The 24,354-nt window shown below is 39.3% G+C and overlaps 1 protein-coding gene across 1 annotated transcript in view; it reads left to right on the top strand.

Moving 5' to 3' along the window:
* OTUD7A (OTU deubiquitinase 7A) overlaps positions 1-24,354 on the top strand; it is a 118,358-nt gene that overhangs the window by 71,674 nt on the left and 22,330 nt on the right. Inside the window, exons 7-8 of the mRNA XM_077828870.1 lie at positions 18,368-18,495; positions 22,775-22,924. Coding sequence (XP_077684996.1) covers positions 18,368-18,495; positions 22,775-22,924 — 278 coding nt within the window. The remainder of the gene's footprint in view (positions 1-18,367; positions 18,496-22,774; positions 22,925-24,354) is intronic.

Genomic DNA, 24,354 nt, shown 5'->3' on the forward strand with positions numbered 1-24,354 from the left:
AATGTTTACTAAGCATAGTGTATATATATTTGTCCTTATATACAGAAGATAACAAAGAATAATTTTGCTCTTCAGTCTTCTAAATCTGCCACAGTCTTTTAAAATGTAGTTCAGTCCACATTTCTACTACAGGCAGGTACTCAACACCAGTTCCCACAACCTCATTTTATCCATCTCATACTGTATGTGTCTCATGGAGCACACAGCTTCAATGTGTTTGGATGTGCTGAAATGGTGGTGGTTGTATTTAACCACCACCATTTAGGAGACACATACTCCTTTTAAAAATTCCCTTTTCAGTAATAAGCGTTTGTGAGCTACAGCCCGCTTCATTGGATGAAGTGGGTTGTAGCTCACGAAAGCTTATGCTCAAATAAATTGGTTAGTCTCTAAGGTGCGACAAGTACTCCTTTTCTTTTTGCAGATACAGACTAACACGGCTGCTACTCTGAAACTTTTCAGTAAGCTTCACCTCCCCCATGGTTTTTTTTAAAAGAAGTCTAATACCGTTTGTTAAATCAAATATAATTTAGGTCAAATTGTTGTTAGTTACGTGTATTAGGCATTTCTCTTGTTGGGGATGGGAAAATAGCAATAGGAAATGGTCAACAAATCAGATGTGAATTACAATCCTAATATACCCGTTAAAAGAATAGTGAAGATAACCAAAACTAGCCAAAGAAATTAACCTGTAAAAGTGTATAATTTTAGTACTCACTCCAACCATTCCATTGCCAAGGAAAGTGTGGGCCCGTTAATGAATGAGGGAGGCAACCTAGTGACAGAGGATGTGGAAAAAGCTAATGTACTCAATGCTTTTTTTGCCTCTGTCTTCACGAACAAGGTCAGCTCCCAGACTGCTGCGCTGGGCATCACAACATGGGGAATAGATGGCCAGCCCTCTGTGGAGAAAGAGGTGGTTAGGGACTATTTAGAAAAGCTGGACGTGCACAAGTCCATGGGGCCGGACGAGTTGCATCCGAGAGTGCTAAAGGAACTGGCGGCTGTGATTGCAGAGCCATTGGCCATTATCTTTGAAAACTCGTGGCGAACGGGGGAAGTCGCGGATGACTGGAAAAAGGCTATGTAGTGCCAATCTTTATAAAAGGGAAGAAGGAGGATCCTGGGAACTACAGGCCAGTCAGCCTCACTTCAGTCCCCGGAAAAATCATGAAGCAGGTCCTCAAAGAATCAATCCTGAAGCACTTACATGAGAGGAAAGTGATCAGGAACAGTCAACATGGATTCACCAAGGGAAGGTCATGCCTGACCAATCTAATCGCCTTCTATGATGAGATTACTGGTTCTGTGGATGAAGGGAAAGCAGTGGATGTATTGTATCTTGACTTTAGCAAAGCTTTTGACACGGTCTCCCACAGTATTCTTGTCAGCAAGTTAAAGAAGTATGGGCTACATGAATGCACTATAAGGTGGGTAGAAAGTTGGCTAGATTGTCGGGCTCAACGGGTAGTGATCAATGGCTCCATGTCTAGTTGGCAGCCGGTGTCAAGTGGAGTGCCCCAGGGATCGGTCCTGGGGCCGGTTTTGTTCAATATCTTCATAAATGATCTGGAGGATGGTGTGGATTGCACTCTCAGCAGATTTGCGGATGATACTAAACTGGGAGGAGTGGTAGATAAGCTGGAGGGCAGGGATAGGATACAGAGGAACCTAGACAAATTGGAGGATTGGGCCAAAAGAAATCTGATGAGGTTCAATAAGGATAAGTGCAGGGTCCTGCACTTAGGACGGAAGAACCCAATGCACAGCTACAGACTAGGGACTGAATGGCTAGGCAGCAGTTCTGCGGAAAAGGACCTAGGGGTGACAGTGGACGAGAAGTTGGATATGAGTCAGCAGTGTGCCCTTGTTGCCAAGAAGGCCAATGGCATTTTGGGATGTATAAGTAGGGGCATAGCGAGCAGATCGAGGGACGTGATTGTCCCCCTCTATTCGACATTGGTGAGGCCTCATCTGGAGTACTGTGTCCAGTTTTGGGCCCCACACTACAAGAAAGATGTGGATAAATTGGAGAGAGTCCAGCGAAGGGCAACAAAAATGATTAGGGGTCTGGAACACATGGCTTATGAGGAGAGGCTGAGGGAACTGGGATTGTTTAGTCTGCGGAAGAGAAGAATGAGGGGGCATTTGATAGCTGCTTTCAACTACCTGAGAGGTGATTCCAGAAAGGATGGTTCTAGACTATTCTCGGTGGTGGAAGAGGACAGGACAAGGAGTAATGGTCTCAAGTTGCAGTGGGGGAGGTTTAGGTTGGATATTAGGAAAAACTTTTTCACTAGAAGGGTGGTGAAACACTGGAATGCGTTGCCTAGGGAGGTGGTGGAATCTCCTTCCTTAGAAGTTTTTAAGGTTAGGCTTGACAAAGCCCTGGCTGGGATGATTTAATTGGGGATGGGTCCTGCTTTTGAGCAGGGGGTTGGACTAGATGACCTCCTGAGGTCCCTTCCAACCCTGATATTCTATGATTCTATGATTGAAAGGAATATTGACTGAATAAATTATTCTTTTCAATGTACCATACCAAAAATTACTACTTAAACTTATGCATCATCTAAAAGGGAAAAGAACTCTTCAAAGAATAATATTTTTGTCTGACAGTGTCGAGTACCTACCAGTTATTTAGTGTCCTCAAATAATGTGCAGATCAGCCTTTGAATTATAGATGAGGTAATCTCCTTTGGTGCCAGAACTAACTAAGGCATCAAAAGTCACGTACCCATCAAAAGAAAACCTCAGTAACAAATGTGTTTTGATTTTTGTCACCACATCCACCTGTGAGTTAGTTTTATTTATTTGTTTGTTGTGAGTCAAATGCACTTATAAGAAATCTGCAATTGTCTGTGAACCTCCAGGGGTTCTTTGAGAACCTTCTTTTTGTGAGAGCAGATGCTGAGGAATTGAAGTCACAGAGCAAGAAGAAGATAAAGAGAATCGAGGGAAAGCTATGACTTGAGTTCTTGCCTCCTACACAATAAATCCTGCAGCCAGTTTAAATAGGATAATTAACCATGAAATAGTCCTTGTTTCAGAAGTGATTTGTACACATTGTCCTAAGTGGTCCCAAAAGGAATCTCAGATCATCAAAATCTTTTCATTTATCTTCATGTTGAACCAAAAGCAATAGGACTGAATGGAAAATCCAAAAGGGAACTGCTTCAGTTTGAGTAAAGGTTCTTACATCCTTTATTTTATTTTTAGAAAGGGCCTTAGTCCCCTTCTCTCTCCCCAACCCCCACTTCTACCCCTAATGCCCCTTCATAGATAGTTTTCAGTTAAAGGGCTTTAGTGACTGATTGGATTGTTATTATGACAGTTCCTTCATGGACAGATACTGGGGCCAGCCGAACGCTTGATGTCATGTGATTACATCTTCATACCTTGCTTCTTGCAAAGGGATGAGAATATACACTGGGAGAAGTGTAACGATTTCATTTAACATCTTTGTCTTTCCATGACTCAAGTAGTTTTACACTTAAAACAGATTCTGTCAGTGAATAGTATTTTGGCTTTAAAACTAACAGGAATGTTAGCTTCTAATTCAAGACATTGTGGGCTTGATATTGTTAATGTTTTGCTGTCACTATTCTATAAAACCAAATGGTTTTAAGGGTTTTTGTTTTTTTGTTTTTAATCACAACAAGATACTCAGAATCTTCCCATGTGTCATCTTCAACACAAATATGAAGAGGGAAAGTAGGGAAAAATCAGGCACCTAGTTAGGAAATAATCCTTAATGCACAGATGACTCAAAGCTTGAAGCTCCTTGAGTTAAGTCCTAGCAGTATTTCATCAATGTATAGGACGAGCTGTTTGCTACAGCTCGACACATTTCATTTGAAATGGAATTAACCTGAAGAGGGTCACTAACATAGAATCTTAGGATAGGGTCACTTAACATAGAATCCTCCCTCCTCCTTGTAACAACTTTTTATGTACTTGAAAACTATCATGTCCCCCCTCAGTCTTCTCTTTTCCAGACTAAACAAACCCAGTTTTTTCAATCTTCCTTCATAGGTCATGTTTTCTAGACCTTTAATCATTTTTGTTGCTCTTCTCTGGACTCTCTCCAATTTGGCCACATCCTCCCTGAAATGTGGCACCCAGAACTGGACACAATACTCCAGTTGAGGCCTAATCAGTGCAGAGTAGAGTGTAAGAATTACTTCTCGTGTCTTGCTTACAACACTCCTGCTAATACATCCCAGAATGAGGTTCGCTTTTTTGGCAACAGCACTACACTGTTGACTCATATTTAGCTTGTGGTCCACTGTGACCCCCAGATCCCTTTGCGCAGTACTCCTTCCTGGGCAGTCATTTCCCATTTTGTATGTGTACAACGGATTGTTCCTTCCTAAGTGGAGAGCTTTGCATTTATCCTTATTGAATTTCATCCTATTTACTTCAGACCATTTCTCCAGTTTGTCCAGGTCATTTTGAATTTTAGTCCTATCCTCCAGAGCACTTGCAACCCCTCCCAGCTTGGTATCGTCCGCAAACTTTATACGTGTACTCTCTATGCCATTATCTAAATCATTGATGAAGATATTGAACAGAAATGGACCCAGAACTGATCCCTGCGGGACTCCACTCATTGTCCTTCCAGCATGACTCTGAATCACTGATAACTACTCTCTGGGAACAATTTTCCAACCGGTTTTGCACCCACCTTATAGTAGCTCCATCTAGGTTGCATTTCCCTAATTTGTTTATGAGAACATCATGCGAGACCGTATCAAAAGCTTTACTAAAGTCAAGATATAGGTATACATTGACCTAGCTCTGACTGTACAGACTTTTACAAGACCCCTATGTGACAAAACTACTTAGAAAAAATTGTAATAAAATATTGGTTCACAAACTTTTTCATTGAATGCCCACATATTCATGGGGAGATTTCCTTGTAGCCTACCTTCACTCCACACCCAGAATCTCATACCACTGTTATGGCAACTATGGTAATTGCACACAGTGGACAATTAATATTAAGGGAATATTGAATATATTTGTAACTGTCTGATAATGAGTACTAACATCTGGAAACAATGAGGTGAGCCAACACCATATGACAAGCCAGCCGTCCACAGATCATCAGCAAGTCCTGCATAGACCACAAGTGACCTACAAATGCATTTGAGGACCTCTGCAATAAAATATGTAGAGCTGGTCAAATGTTTTGACAATTTTTTCCTTTAAAAAAAGGTTTAATTTCAACATTTTTCATTATTCTACAAAAATACGTTCGGTTCTGAACTGTAAATACAAACAGAGATTTTTATTTCCTCCCTCGTCTCTGCACATGACTCCTGCACTATATCTGTGCCACCAGGCGCTGAGGCACAGTGTAGCGCAGGCTGCCATAAGCAGCCATATACAGCTCCCTTTGCAAGCCCTGTCTTAGGGGGCAGGTGAGGGGAAAGGAGCAGGAGGGGGATATTCCAAACTGAAGATTTTACATGGCTCCAGAAAGGGAATTGGCCTATAGGCAGACCTCAGCAGGCTACTATAAATTAGAGTACCCTTAGTGTTGCTCTGATTTATATCAGAGGCAGTATTGGTCCCTGGAGCAATCCAAAATCCCAAGAGTATAAAGGTGACTTAAAGCCACCTTTGTAGCTTCTGCCCCTTTGCTGCATCTACTGTGCTGCATTTCCTGCATCTCTACTTCCTTCTGTGTAAATTTAAATAAAGACTTCTTTGGTGTCTAGGTTCCTAATAGTCACCAATTTTAGGAGCCAGAATCAGTCCATTAGGAAAGAACACACAAGTGATCTATTTGAGTAGCTTTAACAGAGCTAGTATTCAATGTGAACATTCATCTCAAGCCAGAACAGCAGCCATTTTTTGCATTCCATCATTTCACAAGTGCACGTTTTTTTAAAATTCAGGATCCAAGCATTTCTTATGATTTTTCAGCACTTCTAGTCCCAGACAAAACAGGGAAGTGAATTAGTCGTTTTTTTTTCTTTAATATGAAAATGTGACCATTTGATTTTGGGGGAAAGCTTGAGGTCACGTCTTATTTTATCAGAGAATTTTGCTCATCCACTTGCTTTCACAAAGTTCTTAATTACTGTAGTAAATTAATTTTTTTTATTTTAATTGAGGCATTAAGGGGCAGAAAATCATTAAGATTATGGTGGTTTGTTTGTGGCCTAAAGTTTAGCTGGTTTATTGAAAAGCAGTTTAAAAGCAAATCTATAAAATGTGTCCACATATTTACTGATCTGAAGAATGTGACAGTCATGAAGAAGTGCCCAGCATATTTTAGACATAAAATACACACACACTGTATGTCAGACTGAGTAAGAATCATTCAAACATCACTGCAGAGAATTCTTGCATCCTCCAGGGTGACAGGATCACATACACAGCCACTCAACCAGGGTATTGTCGGTATGAGTAGGAGCAAGTTGGGAGTTTAAAAATAAATTCTTTTTTTGAACTTTTGCTGATGTTGACAGAGAAAACAAAGGAGTGGTTAAAAGTGTATGTTAGCATAAGTGTTTTATGTAGAGCCAGCTCATGTCCTTGGATTGAGTCCATTTATTTTGGAAAATATGATAAACATCTCTTCCTTGCCCCAACCACCTTTCCAAATTCTTGTCTAACTATGTCATATTATTCTGGTCATTTAGAAAAAAGGACCTTAGGGGAATTATCTCATTGGCAAGACAACAAGACAGAGAGGTCACTTTGCTACAGTCCATATCGTCTTGTTCAATTTGAGAAATTGCCTCCTTTGTAATAATTTTTCAGTGTATATACATATTTATATACATATTGGTTTTCTCCATTGGGAGATGAAGACTCTCTGGAATGCTAAGTAACAATCCAGGCTATTAAAACCTCCAATACTCTTGCTGGTCAGGAATTACGTTTGCCTTCCACCCCTATGCTCTAGCACACCTGGCATACTTGTCACAAGACATTTTTCAGTTTCAGTTGAAAAATACAAAAAGTTAAGTGATTTCTTTAAAAAAAAAAATCACCATTGATGGGCATGATAGAGATTTAACTCAGAATACCAATGACTCTAATAATTATGAGAAATTAAACCAAAAACTTGTAAAGTAAACCCAGCTTAAAAGAAATTTGGTGTTGAGTGGGTTGTCTATGAGTAAAAGAATCTGAGTTTACATGGTACAAAGATCATTTGGATGTTCCTCTGTCATCTTCCTGAGAAGGCCAGTCTAGTAATGCTTCTGCAAACAGACACATTACCCTAACGATGGTCTAAGTGTTCAATCATTTTTTGACTGTTAAATGCGGAGTGACCACAATGACCTTTGATTTTTTTACATTTTCTTTTGGTGGTCGGATTAGTTCTGTAATTCATACATATGAGTTTCTTTCTATCCCTTGGTATTTGGAGAGCAAATGCCAATGGGAGATTAGGTAAAATAGCCTCAGAGGGAATAGATATTTTAGTGCTATATTGTATTTTGTAGCTACTACTGAAATTTGTATTAGAAGTTTTGTATTTTGCTAGAAGTAAAATTTGTAAAACAATCACTAATTATGGTCTTTTCAGTTTCCTCAGACAATTATTCACTTGAAGTTCATGTATTCTTTGAGAATATCATGATCTATATTAGTGACAGTAATATTAGTTGTATCCAGAGGCCTCATTCATAATGGAGCCCCACTGCACTCGGTTCTGTTCAAATCTATAAGAAGCAGCTGTGGCCCTGAAGCTATTACAATCTGTGTAATGTTAGAAATAAGATGTAGTAGAAGGAGCTCTCTCTTTGGAGGATGTAAATTTGTATCCAAACCATGCAATGATGTACCCATGGAATATGGTCCCATTGAAACTAAGTTGCATAGTCCCGTTGTAGTCCCATGCAAACATAAGAGGCTTTTCAGGATCCAAATATTGATTAATAGGGTGTTGCTGTAAGTCAGAAGATGTAATCTTTCCATTCACATTTATGGCTGGGCTGGAGTCTGTAGTGTAAGATCATATTCTAGGTTATACATTTCAGGTGGGAGGTTGGGTGCATGATGTAGATCTACCAAGGACTCCATTTTGGAACAATTGTAGGGAAAAAATGTATCTGGTTCCTGTGGGTAAATTTGTCATCATTTCTATACAGTCTCTAAACAGCTAGACACAAATCCTCAGCCAAGGCAGAGGAACACATAATGCAATTCAGGGGAAGTGCGGGAGGGAACAAAGGTTGCCATTGAACATCTCTGATTCAAGACCAGCTGCAAGCAAGGCCACTTCCCTGGCATAATTTAGACCAATCTGAAGGCTGAACAAAGTGATCCCAGCAGTCAGTGATCCCCAGAGACCAATATGGCAGCCTGGAATCAGGAGAGCTTTAAGAAGCCCTGCAGATGCCTTCTTATCAGCAGCCACACCCCTTATGGTGGCAACAGGTGTGGATTGGTGTAGGAGCTATTACAGGTGTCGACTGGCTGTAGGACCACTTTGCACCAGCAATTTGCAATATCCTGTGAGGTTGCTGAGTGCCCTCAACACCCATTGAAGATAATGGTAGTTGAGAGTTCTTAGCATGCCTCTCAGGATAAGGTGCTAGTGAGCTATGATATAATGAACAATAAATAGTATGATTTCATGAAGAAATATCTTGCCAGACAAACTTGACTGTTCTTATTTTATAGAATTATAAAAATAGTGAGTGAAGTTAAAGCATCTGATATAATATACAGTATTTGCATTTTAGTAAAATATTACTCTCAACTACCTTTAATTGGCTTGGACATAAGCACTGTCACATAGACTGAAAATTAATTGAAGGACCTTAAATAAAATGTAATGATGAATGGCAATGTATCCAGTTGAGAGGACTGGCTAATTGACTACTACATGGATTCTTGTTAGGCCTAAGTATTTTTCAGTATCTTCATTAATCTTCAGCAAAATCATGAAATTCATGGCTGCTAGTAATGAGGAGGAGATCTGAACACAGTAATTACCCAGAAACAATACAACGTGTCCAAGAGAATTTGGAGAAGTGTGCGGACCATGACAAAACGAGACTGAATGTGGGAAAAATGCGAGCTGTGGGCTTTCACAGATCCACAGGTCTGCTCTATGCCCTAGCCTGTGACCGGTCCCTCGGGATGACCCCTTAAGTATGCCGGGCCCCAAAGCCCTATGCAGTTCCATCGGGGCAGGACTCCAAAACTGAGCCTTCAGGTGCCAGTGAACCCTGTCTACCTTTGTGGCTCCCAGTAGCAAGTCCAGCAAAGCCAGACTCCTCTGGGAGGCTTGTACTTTACTCCTTCAGGGCACAATGCTCCCAGTAAGTATTTGCAGCAACAGCAGGCAGCTTTTTCAACACAAGATAATTGATTAGTCACCTGGCATACAGAATCTGAAAGTCCTCAGGTTAGCATGGAGTAACAAAGGTTAAGACGGAGTTGAGCCTGGCCAATGTCAGGGCTCTACCCAACCAAGCTGCAGTAGAATCCATTTTGGCCCAGTCTCTCTGTCCCTTTGTTCCATGGGGGGGAGGGGGAGAGGGGGTGCACATGGGTGCTGTGTCTCTGTGAGCTCAGCTCTTAACACAGCCACCTGACACCTTTCCCCTTTGTTCTCCTGCTGGAGGCCTTTGCTCAGCTTCCTTGCAGAGGTAAGGAGAAAGAAATCTTCCTCTTAGGTGTTTGTCGGTAGGTGTGGATGTCATGACCACTGGGGTTTCCATTTGTCTCTTCAGTGCCTCCATTCAATGTTAGACTTTATTCAGCTTGTTGAGGATTCTGGTTTCCAAACAGGCTGCTGAGTCACCACCTCATCCCTTCCCTGTATGCTCAGTGCATAGCAATACAAAGCCCAGAGGAATACTGAGGCATGCATAGGAATCATAAAAATATTACCAACATTTCCAGATTTGTCACAGAGGCAAATAACAGGAGAGAGAAATCTGAACAGCATGAATGGGATTGTGAATATAATTTTTGAAGTGACTTAGTGATGTGATATTGAAGGGGGGGAAAGGATAGTGGAATTTTGATCATACATATAGAGACATCATATCACTTGGCCAAGGAGGTAACGGTCCCTCTCTACACAGCTCTAGTGCAACTGCACCTCCAGTATTGCATTCATGTCTGGGGACTTCATCCCCTGGGAGATACTGACTAACTGGAGGGAGTTGAGGAAATAATAACAAAAAGGATTACAGGACAGGCCATATTGTCTTATGAGGAAAGAGACAAAGAGCTAAATACCTTTGTCATGTTGTCCTAGTACCAATGATTCTCCTAAGGTCCTTTTTGGCTAAGCAATGATTATGGAAGAGACATAACAATCTGCAAATGCTGGAAGGCTGTGAACACCAAGGAGGTAGAGGAATTTAGGAAGGAATAATGAGAGAAAATTGAGAGAGGAAATGTGAACGGAATATCAGGGAAAGCTTTCTGACAATCAGATTGAATAGATGCAAAAGAAAAGTGACATCCACAGTTATAAATTGAGTAGGTAAAATACTAGCGTATGTCGTGAAGGGAACAATCTACACTGGTAGGGAGATGGACTAGATACATTCTAAGAAAAGGAATACTTGTGGCACCTTAGTGATTCTGAGGTTTATATGATACCAGCCCTTCAACTTTAGTCTGCTCTTCATAAATTTTCATTCTACTGACACTCCCTGAATTAGGTGTGAAGATTTTGTGTGAATGTTTTCGGAGGGGATGCAAGATGCCAGGACTATGGCAAGGTTACAATATTTGGACTGCAGCTCCTAGTGCAATGCCCCCACACAATATTCAGTATTCTCTTTTGACAAATGTAATATAATGAAAAATAATATTAAAATGTGTATCTGAATCACTCTGAGCTCATGATTCTGGTTTCCTCTGGAAAGAAATGAGTGAGTGGGTGCCAAAGCAAGAGGGAGTCGTGAGTGAAGAATACGTGCTGCTCTTCACAGTTTTATAGCATGCAGCATGTGTCAATAGCTTAAACACTGATCAGATGTTTCTTTTTTCCTCTGTTAATGCTACTTGTTCATATCGAGCGGTTTGTAAATTTTCCTCTTCTTGTTCTATTACAAAATTCTATCTTGTGTTTAGTTAAAATCAGATTAAAACTGGAAGAAATTTGACCTAAAATAGTGGTTCAAGTCTAGTGCATCTATCCTCAGGGTTTTACAGTGAAGTCATTTTCTGGCAATGTTGTATGGTAGTTCAAGTACTATATATGGCAATCTTATTATCACTCTTTCAAAATCAGACTGTAGCATGAATTTGAGCCACGCGTGTTGGGCCCTGATATTCCCATAGATATGTGACGTATGCTATCTAGACTTCAAAAAAGTGTTTTTTCTTTTGTGACTCTTTCTGTTTCCATGAAACAAGTGGAAACAGTCCTAGTGTATACATGAGTAAAAACCAGAAATATGTGACCCTAAAGTTTGATGGGAAATTCTAGACACATTAAGAGAGAAAAGATCTCTTCCTTACCCAGAGAAGAATATTCCTTGCCTTTGAGAAACTTACGATGTTACACTAATTCCTTCTGAACTGGCTTTTTGGGAGCATATGTAACTTCTAACACTGATTTGGAGGAAAGAATAGTGATAAAAAATACTTATATTTAGTGCAAAAGGTAGCTTATCTTTGTAGATTCATCCAAAATACTGAGGGAAAAATAAAGGAATATTTAACTGGTACTGCTAGAATTTAGAGTAGCAGCTGTGTTAGTCTGTATTCGCAGAAAGAAAAGGAGTACTTGTGGCACCCTAAAGACTAACCAATTTATTTGAGCATAAGCTTTTGTGAGCTACAGCTGCTTGAGCTACTTGAAGTGAGCTGTAGCTCACGAAAGCTTATGATCAAATAAATTGGTTAGTCTTTAGGGTGCCACAAATACTCCTTTTCTTTTTGCTAGAATTTAGAAATTTCATTTACATCTTCTGGAAATGCTTCTGCAGAGTCCATAAAAGTTTACTATATGGTAAATGTGGTCACTGTATATTGAAAACATATCTGAGCTCTTAGTTTGCTAAAAGCTTGTTTTATGTATTTGTAAGCATTTTGGGGCAGGGGCTGTCTTTTTGTTCTGTGTTTGTACAGTGCTTAGCATAACGGGATCCTGAGCTGGGACCACTTATTATAATAATAGACCATTTAAAATAATCTCCTACTCCAGCCCAACTGTGGGCTCAGAACTGGATTCTGATTTGTTTGTTTATCATATTTAGGTTGTTATAATGTGCCTGTTACCATGGGATCTAAGTACCTTTTTGTGTAAATAGATGCATTTATTTTTGGCACTTCTTCCGACTGACAGATGTCTTTTGCAGTCTAGCTAATCTCACTATAAAAACAACATGAATTGTGAGAGCAATATATAAAACGGTGACATATTTAGTCATAATAAGGTTCCTGCACTGCATGTTGTTGCCACATGTTTTTGACTTCTGAGCTCTGTATAGCATGCAACACATTGATAGTTGTGGAACAGACCCTATTGCCAGTTCAAAATCATTTCTGTTAGGTTTCCTTGTGTTCTTAGATCACCCGTGAATCTTCTGTTAGGACATTCAGTGACACTATTGTCTGTGGTCTGTTCTTTCCTTTACACATGGAGATTAATGCATTGAACTCCCTTTAATACTAACAGGAATTATAGCTGAAGTCCATGTCTTCAGCACCAACCATATGGGGAAATGGACTTTTGCTCAGTGGACCAAAGTGATCAGTATGGAGACTGTAAGCTCTTTGGGGCAGGGTCTGTCTTTTGTTCTGTGTTTATATGCTATCTAGCACAACAGGGTCCTGCTCCACAACTGGGGCCCATAGGTGCTGCCACAAGACAAATTAATAATAATAATAATCGTTTTATCTCTCCTTCCTCCACAAACTGGATGTCAGGCAAGGAGCAGCTATACAATTGACTGCAGCCATTACTAATAGCTCACAACCCCACATGGGATTAGTAGCCAATGGATTCACACAATTTGGAGATCCATTGGCTACACATGCCCATAAACTTCCTTGTCACACAGAGGCTAGAGAGTCTACCTCCATGGTTGTTCACCTTCCCATTCCACCCCCACATCAATCTACCAGTTCCCACAACATTTTGGGTTTCCCACACCATGAAGATTTCATCCTAGCTGTGTAAGTCCTCACAGATTTAGAACGTACTTTTGTGGTTCTTCTAGTATTTGTTATTGCCCTTTCTCTTTTCCATCTTTCCCTATGATAAGAGGTCATACTGGAGTATGTTCTTGACTTGAATCCTAACTCTGTACTGTCTTCAGAGTGTAACACTGTGATCTTTTTGGTTGTTTTGCCTCATTCAATAATGAAAGGAATCTCTGTGTTCATGTGTTTAATTTTGCTCAGAGCTATTTGGTGTTTTTACGTTAAGATGTAAAAAAAAAAAGGGAGAGAAAGAAAAGGGGATACAAGTATAAAAGAAAAGATCTAATATATTTTTTAGCCTTTGTCGTCTAAGTCCAAATACTCACTCGCTATTTGGAAACAATATCCAAATTTGCCGAGTTAAAGTGTGAGGTCATCCTAAGAAATACTGAAGCAGGTTTGAAATAATCTTCTGGGAGAGACAAAGAGATAGACAGTTTGGAGAAAATGAATAATGGGAAAGTATGTGAACTGGGATCTGTTAAATCTCATACACTAGGAACAAATAACTTCTCAGCAATATTCACTTTCCCCTTCAACCTCCTTCCATTTTCACAGTTTAATTAGCAATCGCAGTAGGCTGGGAATCACACCACTATCGCAAGGTAGATTGTGAAGTAAAAAGTGACTTTATTTATTTAATCTTAAATATTAAAATATTTCTTACATTTCTAGAGCCTTTCATCCTAAAAGATGGTAAAATGCTTCACAAACTTCATCTATACAGGGAATATTTCACCTACTCCAGAAATGCAACCCCTCTAGAATAATGTGCACCCACTCGTTAACAGCTCATAGAGCTGCTAGTCAACAGTTTAGGACAGGAAGTGAAGAAAAATGCCATAGGATGAAGTTGATGAGGGAATTTTAGGTAGAAAGAATGTATCCAAATTATTAATTGATCAGGAAATCAGTGTTTACCCCCTGAGTCTTCTGAGGTGTCCCTGGGATCTTTGATTACCACCGATAATCAGCACATCTTTGTTGTCTCATCCAAAAGAAAACACATCCAGCAGCCTAAGGTCTCTGAGTCCACTCCTAACCGCATGCTGGATCATTGGTTCAATACTAACACAAAGCAAGGATTGCTACTTCCTGAGTACCAGCACCACTTCCTGCTGCATCCTGGTTTTTCCCTAGAGTTTCCTTATCCAAGTAGTAGGAGTAATAGCAGCAGCAGTATTACATAGCACACACACCACATCTGTCCCTTATGGAAGGTGGTTATAGAGTGGAGTTATAATTTTTGAGAGAAAGGGCAGCCTTTACAGTCATAGGATTTGTGCATGGGGTTGGTATATAGATGAAGGAGACCCTCAAAATATAGAAGTGGAAGGAAAAGTCTTTGGACCTCTACTGATCTGACAATTGAAATTGCCAGTTCATTTTTTTCCTCAAAAAATTTAACATTTGCAAAAACTTTCATTAAAAATGTGTTTTTGATTTTTTCCCAATCTCTGCCAACTAGCAGTGTTGCAGTGCCAGGTAGCAGTGTTGCTACCTTCCCTGTCTGAGGTCCTTGTGCACCTTCGTCCCAGTTGTGGCTGCATTTCTCTGTGGCTGTGTGGATGTTCTTGTAAAGCAGGAAGAAAGTGCACTATCCTCTCGAAATATATGAACTAGATGATATTATAATTCACAGTTCAAAGAGGATAATTCTGCTTCCCCTCCTATACATGAATGTGTGTTCAAGTTGCCATATCACTGAAAGAAAAGAAATAATCTGCCAATTAAGCGAACGTGTATTGCTTAAAAAATTGAAAATATGCATTTGAAAAAATAGATCTAATTTCTGCTAATTAGTTTGATATATTTCTCTCTTTCTTTTGTATTGTGCCATTAATTATTTCTCTAAATTCGCCAAAAAAAATTAAAATATGCAGCCGCTATATATATATCCTCACCTTGGAGATTTGTTTTTGGCTTCAGTTTTCTCAAAAAGTCCGTAATAAGGAAAGAAACCTCTTCAGTGAGACATGTTAAGAATAGACAAACAGTGAACCATTGCTTCTGGCTACCCATTTGTCTGTATCTTTTGGATGGTCGCTTACGGTCACAGATTTCTATAAAATGTTCTTTTAAAGAAGGGCACTCAAGGTTCAGTTCACTTCCACTCTTTGTATTGCATTCTGAAAACTTTCAAAGCCGCTGTCTCAGCAGCACTTTCTATAGACAGTTGATTTATTTCACAAGGTACAGACTCCTAGTCAGTGTTTTTTGTTTGTTTTTTTTTAACTTTTTCAGTGTTTTACAAAGGCAAGAGGATATAGCATTGCTTAGGAAAAATCCATTTTCTCCCAGTAAGGCTCTATAAACGACATTTATTTAACTGAATATTGATCACAGCATAAGTCTCATAGGCTTATCATTCCTGAGGCGCAGGAGAATTGGAGGATGAAGTGCAGAAATTGTCTCAGTAAAAGACATGGACGGTACAATATAAGAGTGATGTACTGGAATTGCCCATGCACTTCCTATACTTCTAGATAAGATTTTTCAGCTAATTCCTCCCATGTAGTTTAAATATTACTCTAGAGAATTACACAACATATAGAAGTTTTGCATGCTAAACAGAAAAGGGCCAGATAATTCAGTTATTTGTATGTCAGCTAGGAATCTGGACCATGGCTCTTATGTCAGAGAAAAATCTCTCCTTAACTCACACCATTCCCTGTTTTCAAAAAATGACACTATTCCTCAGCTATCTGTAACTGTACCAAAGCATTTGTGCAAGATGTAGCATTTGGGGCTATTACTATAGAACACTGAAAGTGGTACTTTTCTTCCTTGTATGTGAGACAGAGACCCGTGAGAGTGAACTCAGAAAACCTTTATTGATCCTGAATATGGGATCAGTTTTCACCATGATAAAAAGATTAACAATGGAATGCCATATCCTGTATAATAGGGCATGCATTCTTTTATATATTTCTTGGTGAGATGGAAAAGTGAACAGTGATGCAGTAATATTTATAGGCAAAGACATTATTTAGGTAAGTCAAGAATAGAGAAAACTGAATAATAATTTTAATTTCTCAGACACATTACTGGGTTCTAACTTAGATGTAACCAACCACGAAAAAGAGCTGGTTATCACAGTGGATAGCTCAGTGCAAAGTTTTTATCAATGTGAAGCAGTGGGTAAAAATGCCAACAAAAATTCAGTGTATATATAAAGAAGATTGAAAACAGTACTGAAAATGTTATTATATAAATTATGCTTATGATAGTAATTATTATTATACTAATATTGTTCTACTATTCATATTATATTTACAGGTTACACTGGATTAAATAATTATTATGTTAATATTTTTATATGGCTTTTATATACATCAGTGGTACAGCGTTCGCTCACCCAATTAACTGTGTTCAGTTCTAGTATCCTATCTCAGATAAGATCAAGCATTAACAAAAGGGGTTAAGAGACCAGAGGGGTTAAGAGATGGGTGACAGAATTATTAGAGGGATGGAAAAACCTGGAACAAATATTGAAAAAGATTAGGGTGAAATCCTGGATCCGCTGAAGTAAATGCAATTCCCCACCAACTCCCCCCATTGACTTCAGCAGGGCCAGGATTTCACCTTAGAAATGTTTTTCGTTTGGAGTGAAAATGAGTAAATGGGGCCAGAAAGGGGCTTTGAAATAATGTTATAAATAAGTAAATCCCATTGTACATAGATTTGTGATTCCACATCCTTCAAGATGTGCACCAAAAAGCTCTATTTGTGCATAACAATAAGAAGGGCACGTGCATCACTGTTCACTTTTCTATCTCACCAAGAAATATATTAAACAATGTTTGCCCTGTTACACAGGATAGGGCATTCCACTGTTAATTTGGGAGAATGTCTAGGCGGAGAACACTTCAATCTCTCTGGTTGCTTGATTACAGACCTAAAAGTGGCAATTCTTCAACAAAAAAACTTCAAAAACAGACTCCAAAGAGAGACTGCTGAATTGGAATTAATTTGCAAACTGGATACAATTAACTTAGGCTTGAATAAAGACTGGGAGTGGATGGGTCATTACACAAACTAAAACTATTTCCCCATGTTTATTCCCCTCCCCCTGCTGTTCCTCAGGCGTTCTTGTCAACTGCTGGAAATGGCCCACCTTGATTATCACTACAAAAGGTTCCCCCCCCCCCCAACTCTCCTGCTGGTAATAGCTCACCTTACCTGATCACTCTCCTTACAGTGTATATGGTAACACCCATTGTTTCAAGTTCTCTGTGTATATTAATCTCCCCACTGTATTTTCCACTGAATGCATCCGATGAAGTGAGCTGTAGCTCACGAAAGCTTATGATCAAATAAATTGGTTAGTCTCTAAGGTGCCACAAGTCCTCCTTTTCTTTTTTGCGGATACAGACTAACACGGCTGCTACTCTGAAACCTGAACTATATATAGTACTCTGAGCTTGATCTAGCTCCTGTCAAAGTGAATGGAAAGACTCCATTTGACTTCAGTAGGAGCTAGATGAGACTCATTACGAGATCACCATAAATGAAAGAGTCGGATGTTCAGTAGTAGTTTATGCTGTAGTCCTGTACAGCATTTTGAGTTTCATGATCTCTTGTCTTATATGTGAGTTGCTTACAGTGCTTCTTTTTTCGTATGCCTCCAGAAACAAACAACAAAGCTAGTCAGTAAATGGACAAGAAAATTAATTTGAAGGAGATTCCTCATCTCTTCCCGACCCACACCCTAGTTTTTTTTTTCTTTTTGTGCATATTTTGATACTGATGAAAAGACCTAGAGGCACAGGTTTAGAGACTGAAGTCCTTTCTCCACAAGGCAGGTATGACATTGGTAATAGAAGTGCCAGCTTCCTATGCTGCCGTACCAATGTGCCTCAACCTTTACCTGGGAGGTGTGGGGGAATACTTGACTCTCCACCCTTGGCTTCCCTATAGAGAGTGCCAAAGGGGATGGTAATTTTAGTGATAGGGACAACCATCCACTAGGAGCTTGGCTGAGAATCGCATAAAACTGGTGGCTACTAAAATGTATCAGATGGTAAAGATTTCAATCACTACTAATCTAACCTGAATTTGAAACGAAGACTGAAAGAGAAAAGGTTCCATGTGTCATTGTTAGTTCTTGTAAGACCCTTATTTCCCTCTTTCTCTTTGTCTATTATAATAACCTTGAGGGGAAAAAATTCTTCATTTGTAAGTTGATTAGCTGAGATCATTGTGCTATGTTTTCCAGAGTTGATAATTCAGAAGATCCAGTGTATGAGAGTTTAGAAGAGTTCCACGTTTTTGTCTTAGCACATATATTGAGAAGACCAATTGTTGTTGTAGCAGACACAATGTTAAGAGACTCAGGGGGAGAAGGTAAGTCTTTCATTAGCACTTTATGCACCTAGCTAAAATAAATAACTGTAGTAGCCAAGGAATTTAAGAGCACAACACATTTGTCCATTATAACAGTCTTTATAATAATGTCCCTAAACGAGGGGTACCAGTGCAGAGCATTTCAGGGATTTTAGGTCTGTGGAGCCCATTATCTTTCATGTGACTTGATTCATGTATCTAAAACCATATACAGTACTGTGAACATTTGCCCCATTTTAAAAACAATATTGAAATTCAGGGACTCTGTAACAAATTTATAGGGCAATCAAGCTCTGTTAGCAAAGTTCTAATTCTGCTGTATTCTTTTCTCCTTCTACACTCTGCAATCATCATTTCTCTAGCAGTGTTTATGCTTCTTTTTAATTTTTCCTTCATATACATTTCCTTTTAAAATTTGAGCCCTTGTTTAATATAAAAGTCACCGAATTTAAAAACACAGTCTGTAGTTGTATGGTTTATCTAATGGGCTTTGGATCAAGTCCTGGGTCTTAATACATTTTTAAGGATAGATCAACTTATTTTATTTTCTATTGACATATTAAAAGAGGATAGGCAAATATTGCAATACATGTGGACTGTACCATGTGAATTAGGACACCAATAACAAACTACTAAATAATGAATTGTGCAATGTATCATCAAATCAAATAGTTCGCAAACAATTTGTGCGCTAAAATGTGTTCTCAGAAAGCGGTTTGAACCATTTCAAGTAATGAACACATTTATAAAGTTCAATTTGTTTGGACACAAAAAAAGTGAAGTTTATCCAATAAAAATAATTTGCCCAGTTCCCATTATAGTCCTATTTTTTTCCTCAATGTTTTTGCATATGTTATCCTATGATGGGTCTTTGTATGTAATAACACTTATTATTAACGTTGTCCCAAAATTCCCACTATAAGTCCCTGTTTACAGTTGCTTATAACTTTGCCAAACTATAACCACTTAGGCTAAAATTTTCCATGCTGAGTGTCTGCCTTAGGCTGAATTCTTTCGGAAAATTTCAGCTAAATTTGTTTGGCTGTTTCTGAGAACAAAGCTGGGCGGACCTGTATTGTTTGCCCAGGTTAAAAAAAAATTCTAGTGATCTCTTCTTTGAGAAGCTCCAACACTCTTATGCTTTGGAGCAGGGATTTGAAATTTGGCAGGGCTTGGCCTTAGTATCAGAGAAGTGCCTTTTGCCATCCCCATCTAAATCCACCCAAATTTGGCCAAGTTCTAAGCTCACACATGCCCAGGCAACCTTAATTCTGGTATTTCCTAACTTGCAACCTTAATAGTGTTCTCTTAACGCAGTTTTCAGTTCACCAGCAGAGCTGGAACCTTTAAATCCATGCCACAAACCTCTGCCACTTGAGGTAATAGCATAGGTGATAGCAGTAGCAGGCTGTCATTCTCTATGTGCACCAATACTGGAGAGAGGGAGGGGGACTGAAGCACACACTTTGCCATGAGCAAGCATGAACTGCAATCTTTTGTAAAGACTTATACACTTGGATAAAACTATATGTATTCTTCCCTAGCCTCATTCCTGGAAATTCCTGAACCATTTTGGCTAAAATTTATCAAACATCTTAGCCTGACAGTCACCCAGCATGTGAAATTTCAGCTTAAATGAGTATAGTTTGTCAAACTTATAGGCAACCAAAAACAAGCTCTTATCATGGGAAGTGTTGGTTTAATCTTATGACTAGGCAGTGCTAGCATGCCTGCCTATAATGTCTAGTGAATAATGCACAGTTAAATAAATCATCACATAAAAAATTATTTTTTCCTGGTGCAGATTTTTCCATACGTTTTCCAACATTTTTATGTTACTAATGTAAAACAAGTGTTGAAATATGAGTTTAACTGGGGCAGGCTTGAAAACTAACAGTGTTTAACACATAGATAGTACTTTCCTCTTCAGAGTGCCTTGCAAACATTAATTCATCTTTGCTGCCTCCTACCCAGCTGTGAAGTAGGTAAGTGTTATTAATTATCCTCATTTTACAGATGGGCAAACTGCGGCAGAGTTTAAGTGATTTTTCTAAAGTCACAGAGGGAGTCATTCTCAGAGCTGGATTTAGAATTCAGGAATTCCTAGCTGTTAATCTGTTACTCAGACCAGTAGACCATGTTTACTTTTCCATGAAGAAATTATTAGTAGTTTTATGGAGGCAAACAAAGGTGTTCTAGTCACTGCTTAATGGACTATTGTTTTGAATGCTATAGTTATATGAAACTTATGACTTGCCTCATGTATAGTTTAAGAGCCTCTGTAAAATAATTAGGCTCCTGTATAATAATGCATTAATTGGTACTGTGACGTTCCCCTCTGGTATTATCTAGACCGGTGATCTGCTAGATCACTCCAATCCTTGACTCTGGGAGCCAGCCTTACCCTGCTCTGCTCTGAGAACCCCCACTCCTGGGCTGTTCACACACAGCCTCTAGCATGTAATCTGCTCCTTGGACTGTGCAACCAAATGACACTAGCCAATATCTCCAGTCCCAGACACAACCCTAGGAACCTACGTTTTGCAGTGTCCAGTTATGCCCGCTTGACGCTGCAAGCTTATATGAGTTTGTCAATTTAACAAAGAAATTGATATGTACCAGGCTTGTTATCCCAAGGGGAGTCTCTGACACACTTCAAACCAAATGCACTGCTTCAGGTAAAATAAGCAAACAGATTTCTTAACTATAAAGATAGATTTTAAGTGAATATAAGTCAAAACATAACAAGTCAGATTTGGTCAAATGAAATAAAAGCAAAACACATTCTGAGCTGATCTTAACACTTGCAATGCCCTTACAAACTTAGATGCTTCTCACCACAGGCTGGCTGGTTGCTTTTCAGCCACGTTCTCCCCTTTGATCAGCACTTCAGTCGCTTGGTGTGATGTCTGTAGATGTAAGTGGAAGAGAGAGGGAGGGCATGGCAAATGTCTCTCCCTTTTATCATGTCCTTTCTTCCCTCTTAGCTTTGCCCCCTCCCCTTCAGAGTCAGGTGAGTGTTACCTCATCGCAGTCCCAAACTGACCAAAGAAAGGGGGGTGACTCCTTCCAGAGTCTAACAGATTCTTTTGTTGTTGCCTAGGCCAGCATCCTTTGTTCCTGTGAGGATGGGCTGGGTTTGTCCCATACCTGTCCTGATGAGGTGTGAACTGCCTTTTCGTTCTTGGAGAGTTTTTGCCTGGGCTTGCTTTGAGCCATGTGGATACATTTTCAGCCCCATAACTATATACGTGAAATTATAACGTTACTATAATATTACTGTAGCAATTACTATAACATCACAAAAACAACCCTGTGCAGTGCATTATAAGTCTTGTGAAGACATCCAACATGACAAACTTTGCATTGGATAACACACAATCATTTTATAAAGATGAACATGGGGGTGTAGAGTGTTCTCCTGAGGTACAGAGTATCACAGGTACATTTAAATTTTCAGGCACCTATTCTCTAAAACCTCTGCCACTTTAACAAAAATAACTAGAAAATGTAATATATGATGATAATAAGTTGGCCAAATCAATGCGTGAACAGGGCTTAGAAAAAATCCTTCACCAATATACAATAGTTGAATGAAATATCAAAGAACATAAAGGAAAAAGGAACACAAACACTTGAACTCTCCCCTTGCGGAGACAGTACTCATAACAAATTGTAAATGAGCACTACATATGCAACAGTAATCAAAGAAATTTGTTTGGTAAAGAAAACTAGTGGCCAAGAAAATAATCAGACTACATTGCCAAAAAAAAATTTGATACTGCATGTTTGGTGCCAATAATGAGAAACTTTTCCTTGTAACTAAAAATAGTCCCTGGAAAATTCAATTCTGCTCATATGTATCAGACATGAAGTTCCTGTTATTAGTTACATCTTTTAGTTATGGTTACATCTATTAGTTACAGTTACATCTTCACTAATAAACCATTGCAATTAGGAGAGAATTTGGGACAGGAACCAAATTGTTTCATAATTATTTCTAAATTCATAATTCCTTTAAAATTTTACCATGAGACTTGAACTATTCTTTAGACTCTTTTCAACAGCAAAGAATTAGGTTTTCCCCTCACTTAACACTACCTGCTGAAAGCTCTGATAATTAGGTTTTCCCCTCACTTAACACTACCTGCTGAAAGCTCTGATAATGCTGAGTAGTGACTGGTATAAATTATATAAATAATGTCTGGGTCCATTTTCTCACTCCATCCCATTTTTTATGACTTGTTTACTTCAAGAAATCTTGCATCTGTCTTTGCAGCATTTGCACCTATCCCATTTGGAGGAATTTACTTGCCACTGGAAGTTCCACCTAACCGATGTCACTGCTCACCTCTTGTCCTGGCTTATGATCAAGCGCATTTCTCTGCTCTTGTATCCATGGAACAAAAAGATCAACAGAGAGAACAAGGTATGCTGAGGAATTTCCTGTCTAGTCAATATTTTGTGGTGGAGTGAAATGCAAAGTGCTCATTGCTGTTTTTATCTCTCTAAAAGGAAACGGCACCCATTGGATTTTACTGTAACATACTGGGTAGGCTCATTTTAATTATCTAAGAACAAGACTGGAGCCAAGAGCTCCTGAGTTCTAACCTTTGCTCTAATGCTGATTCTCCCTCTTTGACATTGTGCTTAACCCCTTTGTGTCAGCTTACATATATGGAAATGAGATACTACTACTCACCTGTTTTACACTGGGGATCCTGAAGGCATTCACTAATTAGGGTTAGTAAAGTGTTCTGAAGGTGAAAAGTGAGTCACGCAGCTGCTGTTGAAAGCTTACATACGGTATGTCTACACTGCGATTAGGAGGTATGATTGCAGCTCACGGAGGAGCTCAGAGCCAAGTTAGTTTTGATCTAGCTAGATCAAAGCTAGCTCAAGTACCAATAGCAGTGTAGTCAGGGCAGAATGGGTGGTGGCACAGACTAGTCTCCTTAGTACAGCCCTCCCAGGACCTTGGGTAGAAGCTAGACCATGCTAGCCATAGCTACACTGCTTTTGTTACTGGAGCTAGCTTTGGTCTTGTTGTGTGCTACAGTCACACCACCTGATTGTGGTGTAGACGTACCCATACGGAAAAGTATCTTCTGAGTTGTGTATTAAACATATTTTTCTTTTAAAAAATCAGTTAAAACCTTTATTTCTGATCCACTTGCTGACATCTGTTCTTCTGCAAAAAAAAAAAAAAAAAAAAGTGATGATAGCTGTATAAAGACTATTTTACCATAGGTTTGTATACCAGGCTTCAGTCTATTGAAATATTGGGCTAAGAATGGGAAGAATCTTAGGGCCAGATTCAATCCTACATCAAGAGTTGAGGAGCTGATCATAGCTCCCTGATCCTGAATGCCAATCTGCACCAGTCTCAACGATGCTTAGGGAATCTGCTCAGCTGTTCTAATGTAAGTCTCTGATGTAGGGTCCTTAATGGACGATATGCTAGTGGGGGATAGGCCTAGTTCCACCACGTCAATCTTTTCCACAGCACAAACCCTACTCTTGGGGTGATGGGATAGCTAGTGCAGACCTAGATGTGGCACATCTATGCCAGCTGGGACCTCACTTGTGCCAGGGTAATTCTTTGCTGACTTTTTATAGCCATTCTCCAGCCCCATTTTAGCATTTCAGAGATGTAAAGAGGCCAGATCTCAGTAGAGAATCCACCCATAATTGTACAAACGGTTTGTTATCCTCCCGCTCCATATGTGTTTCCCATTACAGTGAGAGGTAGGAAGATGGTAAACCCTTTCAACAGTAAGACTCTTAGGTTTCTTTAATTAGAACATCCTAACACATTGCAGGCTCAACCAGCCTAACCCTGATGCCCTACTGGGCCCA

This window comes from Eretmochelys imbricata, chromosome 10 (genome assembly GCF_965152235.1).
Source record: "Eretmochelys imbricata isolate rEreImb1 chromosome 10, rEreImb1.hap1, whole genome shotgun sequence".
Classification (NCBI taxonomy): domain Eukaryota; kingdom Metazoa; phylum Chordata; order Testudines; family Cheloniidae; genus Eretmochelys; species Eretmochelys imbricata.